At 40.0% G+C, this 14,473-nt stretch overlaps 2 protein-coding genes across 10 annotated transcripts in view; both read right to left on the bottom strand.

Annotated features, from left to right (window-relative positions):
* LOC311303879 (protocadherin gamma-A11-like) overlaps window positions 1-14,473 on the bottom strand; it is a gene marked incomplete at its 5' end in the record, with an annotated part of 224,513 nt that overhangs the window by 17,472 nt on the left and 192,568 nt on the right. Inside the window, one exon of one of the 9 annotated variants that reach the window (XM_084430616.1) lies at window positions 1,383-4,085. The exons of the other annotated variants lie outside the window; for them this stretch is intronic. Coding sequence (XP_084286742.1) covers window positions 1,383-3,824 — 2,442 coding nt within the window. Of the gene's footprint in view, window positions 1-1,382; window positions 4,086-14,473 lie in introns of those variants that run through there. 9 annotated transcript variants of the gene reach the window in all.
* On the bottom strand, window positions 11,721-14,338 carry LOC311303912 (protocadherin gamma-A12-like). The gene is given in 2 exon segments (XM_084430661.1): window positions 11,721-11,868; window positions 11,871-14,338. Coding segments are annotated over 2 exon segments (2,262 nt in total). The 5' UTR covers window positions 14,101-14,338; the 3' UTR covers window positions 11,721-11,836.

Genomic DNA, 14,473 nt, shown 5'->3' on the forward strand with positions numbered 1-14,473 from the left:
TAACCATGTATAGTTTGGATATACGAGATTAGCTTCATTTATTACTTGCATTTAGCATGGATTTTCCCAGCTGTCCGTGACACATCAGTTGGGAACCAGAAGACATTTTTGTAAACTTTTGTACGATAAACAGTTTTGGTACATGCATCCCACTAAAATCTGGGTCTTGAAGCAAAAACAGTTCTCAAATGTTTTTGCTTCAGGACCCAGGTTTTACATTGGATTTTATCACTAATCTAAATCTGTTTTTTCCCCTCTGACAACCATGTTTCCAACTCTAAAATCCCAAAGTTCATGTTATTCCAATACTCTCTAAGCCTCTTTCCTTACTGCGTCTTAATTTTCTCCTCCCTTCTTGTCTGACACCATCCAGACTTTGCTAAATGCTTTTCTTTTTGTTCTAATTTATCCACACTCTTTTCCTTTGTGTTCCCACTTTTCATCTTTTCTCTGTTCTTCCTCCCTCTTCCTGTTGAGTCACAGGACTCACACCCTGCCAGTCTATTGCAGTTTTTGGAAGCCAGTTGCCAAAACATAAAAACTGCACTATGACGTACACTTGAAGAATATTTAACACATTACCCGGCTGCATCATATGCTCCTAAAACATTGAGAAACTAGAGAAAACACAAAAGAGGCTTCGACGTCAGTAATAATCAGCCCTGAGGTTGAAACATTACCCGAAATTATTTTCCACCTACACTACCTGTCAAAAGCTTGGAATCATTATGATTAAACAAACAAAAAAAAAAAGTATTTGAAAGAAGTCTCTTCTGCTAACCAAGGCTACATTTATTTGCTCAAAAAATGCAGTAAAAATAGCAATATTGTGAAATATTTTTACAGTTTAAAACAAATGTTTTCTATGTGAATATATTGTCAAATGTAATTTATTCCTGTGATCAAAGCTGTATTTTCAGCATCATTACTCCAGTCTTCAGTGTCACATGATCCTTCAGAAATCATTCTAATATGCTGATTTGCTGCTCAAGAAACATGTTTGATTTCTATTAAATAAATGCTTTTCTTTTTGAGCGTTCTATTTGCCAAAGAATTGAGGGGGGAAAAGGAAACTATAACCATATCCGCAAAAATATGAAGCAACACAACTGCTTTCAACACTGATAAAGATCAGAAATATTTCTTGAGCATCAAATCATATTAGAATGATTTCTGAAGGATCATGTGACACTGAAGACTGGAGTAATGATGCTGAAAATTCAGGGATAAATGACATTTTAAAATTGTAATATTTCACAATATTACTCTTTTTTTTTTACTGTATTTTTAATCAAATACAGCCTTGGTGAGCAGAAGAGACAGAATAAAGAGAAAATTCATTAGTCACACAACATTGATTGGCTGTGGGAGTATGCCCTCACCTCATTGGCTGAGTTCATTAAGTGCTTCCTAGTCAAAGTCATGTTTAGTGTGTTGTTATGACTCAACATGGGAGTCTTGACAAACACAAAGTCGCTCCTGCTGGAGAGCGTTGAGTAGCAGGGCCTGTAGGTCCGTGTGTGAGGATCTTGAGGCCCTCCCACCACCTCCATATATCTAATGGGTCCATCAGTGTTAAGCTGGAGGTGGAGGTCCTTGTGGGCTCTCTGGTGGTAAGTGTGCCGGGAACGGAAACCCGTCCTGGAATAGCAGCACGTCGAACCATCCTTGTGCCTGATGCACCGTACCAAGAGCACCGCCATAGTCAACAGCGACACCAAAGTCACACAACCCAGGGCGATTATGAGGTACAACGTGGCGTCCGTCATTCCAGTCCCCTTCTGTTGGATGATTCGGAAGTCTGTAGATTTGTCTGCGCTTTTCTCCTCTATGGTAACCGTGACCGAAACGCTAGTGGACAGAGCTGGCTCTCCGTTGTCTCGCACAACCACCACGAAGCTGTAAGCCGGGTGAGTTTTACCACCCTGTTCATCGTCCATGAGTTTCTGTGTAGTGCGCAGTTCTCCCGTGTGCGGTTCGATGTGAAACAGTGAGGAATCGTCCCCGGGAGCGATGCTGTAGAAGAGCCACGCGTTGTGACCGCTGTCGGGGTCGACGGCCACGATCTTGTTCACGCGGTGTCCGACGGGGGCGGCGTGTGGGACGGTCAGCTGGAGCCCGTCTTCTTCAGAGTGGATGGGATAAAGGACGACGGGAGGGTTGTCGTTCTGGTCGACCACGAAAACGTGCACGGTTACATTAGACGCTTGCGGAGGGGATCCGGCATCACGCACCTGAACCTCGATCTTAAACGCGTTCATCTGCTCGTAGTCCAGAGAGCGCATGGTGAAGATGTTCCCATTCTCTGGGTTTATGTAGACGTATGAGGAGACGGGGCCGCCGTGGATGCTGGTCGGTAGGATGGAGTAAGACAGCCGGGCGTTGTCGCCCACATCTGGATCTGAAGCCGAAACGCTTACTATCGGAGTGACAGGAGCGTTATTTTCAGCTACATCCACTGAGTAGGAGTTCTGCGAGAACACTGGAGCATTATCATTCACATCTGACAGACGGACCGCAAACATCTTCTGGGAGGATAGAGGAGGCGAGCCGGAGTCGGTCGCCGTGACAACAACAGTGTACTCATCAACGGCCTCTCTGTCTAGACGTCCGTCGGTCACGAGTGTGTAGTGTTCGCCAAACGCTGACTTTAATTTAAACGGAAGTCCATGAGATACTCTAAGTGTCACTTTCCCGTTGTCCCCAGAATCTAAGTCTTTTGCACTGATCAAGGCAATGACAGTGCCGGTTTCGGCATCCTCCCGGATGGGGCTGGTCAGGGAGGTCAGCGTCACCTCCGGAGTGTTATCATTCACATCGATTATTTCCACTTTGATGTTGCATGATCCCTCCATGGCGGGAGAGCCTCCGTCCCGGGCTTGAACCGTGATGTCATACACATTTGCTTCCTCATAATCCACATCCCCCACAACACGGATTTCCCCTGATGTAGAATCAACGCTGAACATTTTAAGGATTCTCTCTGGTGTGTATTTACTGAACAAGTAGGATATTTTCCCATTTATCCCAGAGTCTACATCAGTGGCATTCAGTTTTGTCACAAGTGTACCTGGAAGAGAGTTTTCCAAGAGACTAACCCTTTTCACCGGCTCGTCAAACACGGGCGCGTTGTCATTGACGTCCAGCACCCTAATAAGCAGGAGTGTGGTTCCGGATTTCTCCGGTTGTCCTCCGTCCACGGCCGTGAGCGAGAGGCGAAACGCGGCCTGTGTCTCACGATCCAAAGTCTTTTCCAGGACGAGCTCTGGAATTTTAGTGCCGTCGCTTTTAGTCTCCACGTTTAAAACAAAAAAGTCGCTCGAAGAGAGGCTGTACGTGCGCAGGGAGTTGATGCCCACATCGGGATCGCGTGCGCTTTCCAAACGGAATCGCGTTCCCGGAGCGGTCGCCTCCGAAATCTCGAGTGATGAATTCACGTTTGGAAACTGCGGCGCGTTGTCGTTCACATCGTCAATCTGAACAAGAACTCTGTGGATTTCTATAGGGTTCTGAAGAATTATTTGAAGGTGCAAAGAGCAAGTCGAACTTAACGCGCACATGCGCTCCCTATCTATCGTCTCTCTAATAACTAAGACACCGTTAGGATTTACCTCGAAAAATTGCGCGTTAGATTCCGACATGACCTGTAGGTTTCTTTCAGTAATCCTCGTGGTGCTGAGACCCAAATCTCTCGCTATATTCCCAACGACAGACCCCGGCTTCTGTTCCTCCGGTACCGAATAACGGAGCTCACCAGACGCGATTGAGAGGTGCATGAGGGAGAGCGCGAGGCAGAGCGCGGGCCACGAGCGTCTCCGCTCCATTATGAGCGATCCGGGGAAGGGAAAAGTTTCAACTTTTCCGTCTTATAGAATCCATATTCCAGTTAAAGCGGCGCTACGATGTCGTGCGTAACGCAATCCAAATCGCGCGGAGTGAATAAAGAAGTTTAACATACTTCATGATGGCTGTAAACCTTTCGGGAAATAACACGGGAGGAAAAAACAGTCCTCCATCCAGCTCTTCTCCCAAACTCCCTGAATTAGCTGCGCCTCCGCTGTGTAACAGGGCGGAGACTGAGTCACAAAGAGGCCCGTCCTATCACACACACACACTCACACATAGAGAGAGTGAGACCCACGCACTTCCCCTAGAGCGTGGAGAAGCTTTCACAGCTCAGGTCGACCTGTTTCCAGCACACAAGCCTGTGATCCCATGGCATGTGGTTTAAAATATTTACGAGCCCAGATAAACAGTATTAAATCCTGAAAGAAATGCGGCCAGTTTGAGAACACGGCCACAGACCACACAACCACTGAACACATATACTGACAACACAGGCAGTATTGCGTTTCACGGTAATAAATACGCGATTATATGTTTTATAATGATAAGCAAGTGGCGAGAAATTATATCAGGGCGATTTAATATATAGAATAAAAACCAAACTCTACAACACTCTTCACGTCTACAACTTACTACAACGACAGGCCACTAGACGGCGCAGTTTCAACAAGAGTGATTTTCTTTTCCCCTCTTTATACCACTACATTTGATTAACAAAAGTGCTTCGTTGTAAGACAGATCTTCTGTTTATTTTTATTATTTTAATTTTGTTTATTTTGTTTATTTTAATATATATATATATATATATATATATATATTAGGTTTATATATTTCATAAATATATAAATATTTATTAGGAATTAAAAAATATATTTAGGATATGCACTAATTAATAAATAGTTTTAGAATTAATATAACTAATATATAAGTATATAGGCTTAAAGAAATGTTCTCAGGTTTAAAGTCACTATGTGTGAATGTCGCATCAATGCTCGTTAAGTCCATGCTCTCTGCTCCATGTGAAATGGTTCGGTAAGGAAGGGCTGGATGAATGTCTTGGTCAGTGCAGTTCTGCTATTTCATAATAATAATAATAATAATAATAATAATAATAATAATAACCTACAAAAATTATATTAAAATGATTGTATAACAACATACAGTAACTATAACTATACAATAACTATAACTATATATATATATATATATATACACAAACTTTACAATGATGTTTCATTAGTTAACATGAACTAATAATGAACTGCACTTCAATAGCATAATTACTTTGTTAATGTTAATTTCAAAATTTACTAATACTCTATTAAAATCAAAGGTGTATCTGTTAACATTAATTAATGCACTGTGAAGTAATATGAACAATGAACAGCTGGATTTTTATAAACTAATGTTAGAAAATATGAACAAAAACAATAACAAATGTAATGCACATGGTTAGTTCATGTTAGTTAATACATTAACTAATGTTGACAAATGAAACCTTATTGTAAAGTGTTAATATTATAATTATATAAATCAAATTTATATAAATATATCATTATTCTGCTATAATTATTTATATTTATCCAACATTATTAAACTATGTCGATATTCATATTAAACATTATTTGGTAACACTTTACAATAAGTTAACATTAGTTAACTACATTAGTTAGCATGAACTAATAATGAACTGCACATACACAGCATTTATTAATCTTAGTTAATGTTAATTTCAACATTTACCAATACTTTATTAAATTCTTGTTAACAGTAGTTAATGCACTGTGAATTAACATGAACAAATAATGAACAGATGGATTTACAGAAGATTAACAAATACAGTAACAAATGTATTGCTCATGGTTATTTCATTTTAGTAAATACATGAACTAATGTTAACTAATGAACCTTATTGTAAAGTTTTACCCATTATTTGTATTATTATTTGGTTGCTATTCATTGCTTTCTTTAAATATTAATAATTAGTGTAAAACTAATACCATATGATGCTAATAAATCTTTAATTGAGTACAGATTATATATTTGTAGACCTCTTAAAGCTTGTATGTTAAATTATAACCATGTGACTGACAGCTGCACGTGTCAGTGCGTTATCTTGACCGCCGCCCTGTGGTGAGTTCATGAACTGCAGCTCTGCGCGTGTGTTCAGTAGCAGGAGGGGAGGGGCGAGCGGAAATCACAGTCCATTACATGCGCACATACACGTTTATGCATAAAGGACACGAAAACAGTCCAAACAATTAATACAAATAAATAAAATAAAACGATTAATGATAAATACAAAACTTAAAGCTATATAAAAAGCAAGTGAGAGGTGTGTGTGAGAGAGAGAGCGGATCTCAAATGTTGTTATTAGAGCTATAGAGAAGGAAAAGGATGCAAGAGCCCGTTTCAGCACTACAGTGGCGGACAGCGCCGCTCAGCTAAACGCCTGCTTATACTCACAGCCAACCGAGCCATCTGCTTCTCTCTCACACACACGCACACGCACGTAATCAAATCAGCTCTCAGTAAACAAGTCAGCCACCTCTTTATACAAAGAAATCAACCTCGATCCAAACAACAAAGCAGTCTTTTAGTATCACACAGACTAACTACACACATACCCAGACAGCTGCATTATACAACAGTCCCAGTTAAATTGCACAGATGCTGAAAATCTTAAAGTTTACATTTTCTAAAGTATAAACTATTTCAGCTGTAGGTTGCTCCTTTTTAAATATTCCACAGTACACTATTAAAAAAAAAACCCCAGAAAAGCAGAAACAATGTGGAAATTACACCTTTCACAGGTGAATATCACGAGAAAGTGTGAAAAACTTATATAAGATTTATAGGGTTTAAGCGCAGAGAAAAGTTTGGACACACCAATTTATTTCTTATTATTTTCTAGAATATACATTTCCTTTAGCATCTGCTCGTCAATTTAAAATAATAAATAAATAAATACATACTGTACATTTAAAAATGTTTTATAAAGACATTCATACAGAGACACAATTTAAATGTATCTACAAGACTAACAGCAGGCATTTAAGTAGAAGCCTTTAGATTAATTAAAATTATTTTAAGATAATGAGAAACAAATTAATGTGTGTCCAAACTGTTGACTAGTAGCGTACATTATAAAATGCAAAATATCCGAGTAGCTGTAGAAAACAAATCTATGCTTAGATCTACCTTTAGAAGTGGAATAATAAAATGTGGGGTATGAGTAGAATGCATTTTATAAATGAAACAAGCACACAATTGGGTGATACATGTGTGTGTGTCTTCAATGAAACTCTTACCTTTATTTGCAGACACAGGTATGGATCAGACACATGAGCAGGAGGAGAAGATATCACAGCATCAGCAGCAACATGGACATGAAAAAGAAGAAGAAACACAGATTTGATTAGAGTGATGCAACAGCAGACGTGTGCAGGACCCTCATACTTACCAAACCTTCAGCAGATCTAGACACTTCAGCAAGAGCACAAATACATGAACATTTGTTTACGTGAGTCAGACAGAAAGCTTTATGAAAAGAGAAAGGAGAAAAGAGAGAATGTTGAGAGAAATCAAACACATCTGATGAGCAGCAGCTTCAGATATTAATAATTCAAACCTCCATATCTCCCCTCTCTCTCTCACACACACACACACACACACACACGTTGCTATGAGGACAGCAGATGAAAATGCAGAAAAAAATATTGCCCTCACAATGACAACAGTACTCATAAAGGTATGAGCTGTTGTCTCTGGCAATATATTTTGTAAAATGTAATTTTATTAGAGACATGAAGTTGTGCACAATGTGGTAAGGTCCTGATAAAATCTCTCAAACTCTTATTTAACATACTATTTTAGAACAAATGGGGTACAATAAAATATTACTGTAGAAGAATTAATAAGAGATATATATCCTCTTGAACAATCACAATGAGAATAATGAGAAAATATGTTTAGCTTATAACAGAATTTCAAGCTCTCACTGATGCAATCATGCTCCCTATAAAAACACACACGCTTGTCCCTTCCCCCAACACATTAACCCAGAATCTCTGGTGGCTTCATGCCTCCATCCATGACAGGGGAGTCTTTAGGCCTTCAGCAGCCGCTCACCACATCACATCCAGCCCTGAACCTTTCACTGCCCCCCTGTGGACTCCAGAATAATGGTACAGCCCTGCCTGTGAGTCAGCCTGTTGCTGTGGCAACACCATCCCACCAAGGGATGGGAATTGGGCCAGGAGAGGAAGAGGAGAAGGCAGAGGGCATTTATGACATAAACACAGAACAAATGATAGTTATCCTCCACAAAAACATCGGAAATTTAACACCACTTCATACTTAAGCACAAACTAATGTAATTTATGCTAATGCACCAAACAAAGCTCGAAATCTGTTACTACAAGCAGAATGTAAGGGCTTGTGAGGGAATTATATGCATGTTTTGGGGGGTTTTCTTTCACGCTGACCATGTAGAACTCACAAATACATCAGATAATGACTGCAGGCGGTGCAGATGGAGAGGGGGAGGGGAGAAATGGGTGAAAGGATGGAGAGAAATACACATGAGGGAAAGACAGCTTCTCTTGTACAGAGAGATGAGACACTTGATATACATATAAAATAAAATGAATCAAACAATAACACTTTACAGTCTTAGAAGAAAAGGTTTTATATGGAACCTTGGAACATCATGAACATTCTATTCAGTTTTATTTGATTCATTTTGTTTTAATTAGCATATTATAAATTAAATAGCTTGTTTACATATTTTATCACTAGAAAAAAATGAAATAACCTGTTAAACATTTAAGTATTACGCTCATTTAAGACATTTCAACTTTTATGGAACCTTTTTGTCAAAGAGTTCTTTAAAAACTGAGTCAAGAACACTATATAGAAAATTCGAAATAATTCTAAGAATACTTTGTTTTTATGATAAATAATTATATTTGCATCTGACATTAACAGGAAGCAAAGTAAATCATAAAGAAACGCCCCACTCTCAGATATAAGAAACCTAATCAACCAGTGTGAATAGCTTTGCATCATGGCTTTAGTTTGCTGTCACTGTGTGTGTGTGTGTGTGTGTGTGTTTCTGTCCTACTGTCTCACTGGCCTTGATAAACCCAGTCTAATCCTTTCAGAGGATCAGTGTGCTGCAGGCCACACACACACACACACACACACACACACACACACACACGGTATAAACCAACAAATCAATATGCACAATCTCACACAGAATGATTCACATGGATGTCCCAGATCAGCATGACTCTGTATGAACTGTATTACATGTATATGAGAGCATGTGCACTTTAAATAACAGCATTCCTCTCCGAATCAACGATCATCCCATATTAATCTTCTCTGAGAGCCACACCTGTTCACAAAGCTCAGGAGAGACTTCTTAAGTAGAGATGTGAGAAGCTTTAAAGAACACAAAATAAAGCTGAAACTCTTACACTATAAACTCAAGAGACACGTAACAATCTGTTTTTCTTGCAAAGATATGTAATGTTTTATAACCACAAGCAAAATATAAGCATACTAAAACATTTATATAAGACGTTTTAAGCTTTTAAACACCTCACTTTGATAGCTTTACCTAGCATATTTATTCCTAGTGTAATGTAAAGCATACACACACCTGACAGAACGCACTCAAGTTATAAAACGCTAGCACTTTATTTCACAGTCCTGTCCCAAATACATACAATGTACTTATTACAGTAATTATAATAACTGTGTAATAACTAGATACTAACCCTGAACCTACTCCTAACTCCAGTATTTTCTCAGGTAAGTACACCTTAAGTACACATTAAAACTTTTCTCATGAGTACTGCAAAAGAAAGTGTAACCTAAAAACAATCCAACGTAGCCATGTTAGTTATAGTATATATATATTAAACAGTACCCTTGACCTTTCATACTGGCTTTTATACAGTGGCAATCTGCCAATAAAGAATGCTTTGAAGCGAGAAGCTCATTGCAGTGATTTGTGAGGAAACAGCTCCTCAAAGCTCAAGAGCATATGGGTTTATGGTGCACATTAAAGAAAAGGCACTAACAAGTCCAGGAACTGAAGATTAGAGAAATGAAGTCCAGATGTGGGACATTCAAGGCAAAGAGGCTAACGGTTCACACGGTCACAAATGAAGAAGTGCGGATGTGTGCACCACACACAAACACTCATGTGTTAGTGCATGCGTGACCTTGCATGTAATTCAGGTCAATGCTAAAGACATTTAAACTCCTTTTCATTTCATAAAGACACAGACATAATAGCATGAAAAAAGGCACTAAAACTGTGGCTAAAACGTGGCGACTTCCTGTAGTAGCAGAACATCTGACGAGCACATGTCTCTCTTTACACAGCTCCTCTTTAATGTGCTGCAGAGGCTCCACAGAGGCTGCAGAGTCTATCAAAGAGCAGCTAGTAGAGAACACTGGAAAATAAACCAAAATATACACGCTAGAAAGTTGAAGTCAACATAAAATGGCTCTTAGTACCACATTTACTTTTGTAATATGATGCATTTCAGAGGGGAACAAGATATAAGATGAGTGATGATACAACTTAATGTGTGCTTGTCTGTTATTGATGGCAAGAGCGGAAAAAACATGGTCACTTCTAAATTTGATATAAGCTCATTTATGATAGCTGTGTTGTCGAACACAATAGTAAACAAATTCAGACTTTTTTTTTTTTACATTTATATTACAACTGACTCGTTTATCAGCTCTTACAATGCTGAAATAAGTCATGTCTTGAGTTTCTCTCTGTCACTAATTTGTCTGCATACAATTCATTTTCCCTCATCTTCATCTTCTATACTGTCTGTCTGTATGTACAGAACTGCGCAGTTGTGTAGATGCTCAAAATGGCTGCCAGCATCGCATTGCAGTGGTCTTCTAGAGATACTGAGTGCGCACTTGTGTTCTCTCTCTCCACTCATGCTTCATCTTGTTCACCATTACATAATTGCCTTTTCTCCTCAAATAATTTGAACTGGGTGTGTATCAGTACATGTTTTAGTGCCACTGCATGATCAGGGCAATAATGTGTGTGTGAAGCAGAAAATGGGTCAGTGAATGAAAGAATAGTGTGCGGTGTCCCTGTTCTTCCTGCAGCATTTGTCCTTCTCCATCTCTCTCACACCATCACAATTCTGATGAAACTAAATCTGATATATCTGAGAATGCATACAGTTGCTTTGCTAATTATTCTTCATCTGATAAAGCAAGTAATCGGTTTGGATGTTATTGTGTTGCATTAGCTTCGCCTCACACACAACCCCTCCCCCGCGACTCTTCAGTCTGTGAAATCAGAGCACATTTCCTGTTTCTCCTCTTGGGTCAACACCAGCTGAGGCATTCTAAAGGAGTGATTAAGAATGTTATTTCCACACTTTATATTCCACTGAATTTTCTTTCTGGGCCTAACACAAGAACATACAGTTGATCCAAAAATGATTTAGATACTTAAGGCACACTGAATATGAATGTCAACACACTAGATGACAAACATCAAGCCACTTGCAACCCTTTAAAACAATATACTTACTGTTCAATGAAGAAAACAACAACAACAACACCTGTGGTTCCTCTACTAGGACAAATGTGTGAACTTCAGGAGAACCAACTTCATCCATCCACTAAAATGACCAAAACACCAGCTGATTTGAAGAAATTGAGCAATAATGATAGATAGAAAAGATCACGCAGAAACAAAGTTATAAATGCCTGATCTATTGTGATGATGTTCAGAAGGGTGTAAGTGTAAACTAAATGACCAAATACTGTATGAGCAAGACTTCTCACCTCAGCACTAACATCTGGTTCCTCTGTATTCCTGTTTTGCTTTGGCACCGTCCTCGTGCCATAGTCAACGTTTAAAACACTTTGACTAGAGGGCCGCAAAAACTTCAGGTCACTCTTTCTGGAGTCAGTGGTGCCACACACCTCATAATTGTACACGTGCTGTAAAGTTCCTGTGCCGCCTACGTCTGCGTAAAGAGGCGGATAATACGGAATAACTGGAAGATTCGCTCCAGATTTATAAAACATCCGCTCGCGTCTCCATCTGTAGCATTTGACTGACAGTATGGCAATGATAGAGACGATAAAGAGAAATGAAACCACAGCCAAGGCCAAGACTAGATAGAAAGTCAGGTTGTCGTTGTATTCCTTGTCGTGCGTAAAGTCAGAGAACTCCGAGAGCACTTCAGGGAAGCTGTCCGCCACCGCCACGTTAACATTGACTGTAGCTGATCGAGAGGGCTGCCCGTTGTCCTCCACTACAACAGTGAGTCTTTGTTTGACAGCATCTTTATCTGTCACTTGGCGTACAGTTCTTATTTCTCCATTCTGTAAGCCCACTTCAAACAGCGCCCTGTCTGTGGCTTTCTGCAGTTTATATGAGAGCCAGGCGTTCTGACCAGAGTCCACATCAACAGCCACCACTTTAGTCACCAGATAACCCACATCTGCAGAACGAGGCACTATTTCAGCCACCACAGAAACACCTGACTGGACCGGGTACAGAACCTGAGGCGCGTTGTCATTCTGGTCCTGAATGATTATTTTCACGCTCGCGTTGCTGCTGAGAGGAGGAGAGCCTCCATCCTGCGCTTTTACTGTGATTGTAAATGATTTTAATTGTTCATAATCAAACGATTTTGTTGCATAAATCGTCCCACTGTCAGAGTTAATAGAAACAAAAGACGAAATTGGTGTGCCGTTCAAATCATTATCTGAAATTAAGTAGGATACGCGTGCGTTCGCTCCCAAATCTGCGTCATGCGCTTTAACACTGAACAAAGACAGAGAGGGCGAATTATTCTCCATCACATACGCACTATATGAATCCTGTTCAAACTGCGGTGCATGGTCATTTACATCAGTGATCTTAACGTTCAATGTCTTTTTACTAAACAAAGAAGGGCTGCCGCTGTCTTTGGCTGTAATGGTAATATTATACTCGGGTATGTCTTCTCTGTCTAGCTCGGAGTCCGTGACAATACTGTAATAATTAGTCAAAGATGATTCGATTTTAAACGGAAGGTCTCTGTCAATAAAACAGGCAATCTTTCCGTTTTCTTCAGAATCGCTGTCTTGTATATTTATCATGACCACTACGGTTCCAAGTGGTGAATTTTCAGGGATACTGTTAGAGAAAGACATAAGCGTCATTTTTGGTGTGTTGTCATTTACGTCTGTTACTTCCACAATCACCTCAGAAGAATCTGATAACCCCCCCTGATCTTTAGCTTGAATTTTAAACTCATGTATTGAAGACTCTTCAAAATCAAGCTCACCTATCAATCTTATTTCACCACTAGATGGATCGACAGAAAACAGGTCTCGAATTTTGGGTGTGGTGTGTTCGAAATAATATCCAATTTGTCCATTTGAGACGGTATCTGCATCGGTTGCATTAACATTAATCAGCAACGATCCTTTTGCGGTGTTTTCTGGGATAGATATTCTGTATGTGTCCTTTTGGAAAACCGGGGCATTGTCATTTATATCTAAAACAATAACGTGTATTTTTACCGTGCCAGTGCGTTTCGGGTTGCCTCCATCTGTAGCAGTTAGAGTCAAATATAAATGTTCTTGCTTCTCTCGGTCTAAAAGCGTTTGCAAAACAAGCTCGACGTTTTTACTGCTGCCGGATCGACTTTGTGTCTTTAGTGTAAAATGATCAGTAGGATGAACTGAATAACTCTGAATGCTATTAATGCCGACATCAGGATCAACTGCGCTATCCACGGTAAAACGCGCTCCTGTAGAAGCAGACTCGCTTATTTCCAATGTAATTTCACCTCTTGGAAATGCAGGACTGTTGTCATTAACATCCAATATTTCTATGGTGATGCGATAGAGCTCGATGGGATTTTCTAAGATGACTTCAAAGCTCAGACTGCATGCTGATACCGCACCAGCGCACAAAAGCTCCCGGTCGATTCTCTCCTTAATAATGATGTGCCCTTTCTCCCGGTCCAGCTCAACATATTCCCGGCCACCTGCTGTAAATATCCGCGCTTTCCCCGTTGTCAACCTTTTAAGCTCAAGGCCTAGGTCTTTAACTATGTCTCCGACGAATGAACCGGGTGCCATCTCCTCTGGCACGGAGTAACGGACCTGTCCGTACGCGCCACAGAGAAAGTGTGCACAGAACAGCAGAACACACGACGGCCATGCAGAATGGCAATCCTTCCTTCTCATGTTGATGGTGGAGCTTCGATTTATCTTTCACAAAAATATTAAATAAAATATCCACTCGACAGCGAAGAAATCTCTAATAATTAAAGTGAAATCTAAAAACGAAACAAAGCATTTATATTTCCTGTTAAATGCGTCATCCAGATTTTGCGGTGCGCAAGGCTTTGTACTAAATGCACTGCCCAAGTGGCACAGAAGGCGTGTATGATGCATAAAATCAGCCAGATCTACCTTATCAACCAACAGCGACACTTAGGGTTCAATCTAAGAACTGCAAATTGCTTATCACACGCGCGTTATGAGAGGTGTTTAAGAAAACTGGGGTAGTGCTGTGCTGGAAGGTGCAAGCGGAAACATCCACTTTTACGCACATCAT

Source organism: Rutilus rutilus (assembly GCF_951802725.1).
Source record: "Rutilus rutilus genome assembly, chromosome: 14".
NCBI lineage: Eukaryota > Metazoa > Chordata > Actinopteri > Cypriniformes > Leuciscidae > Rutilus > Rutilus rutilus.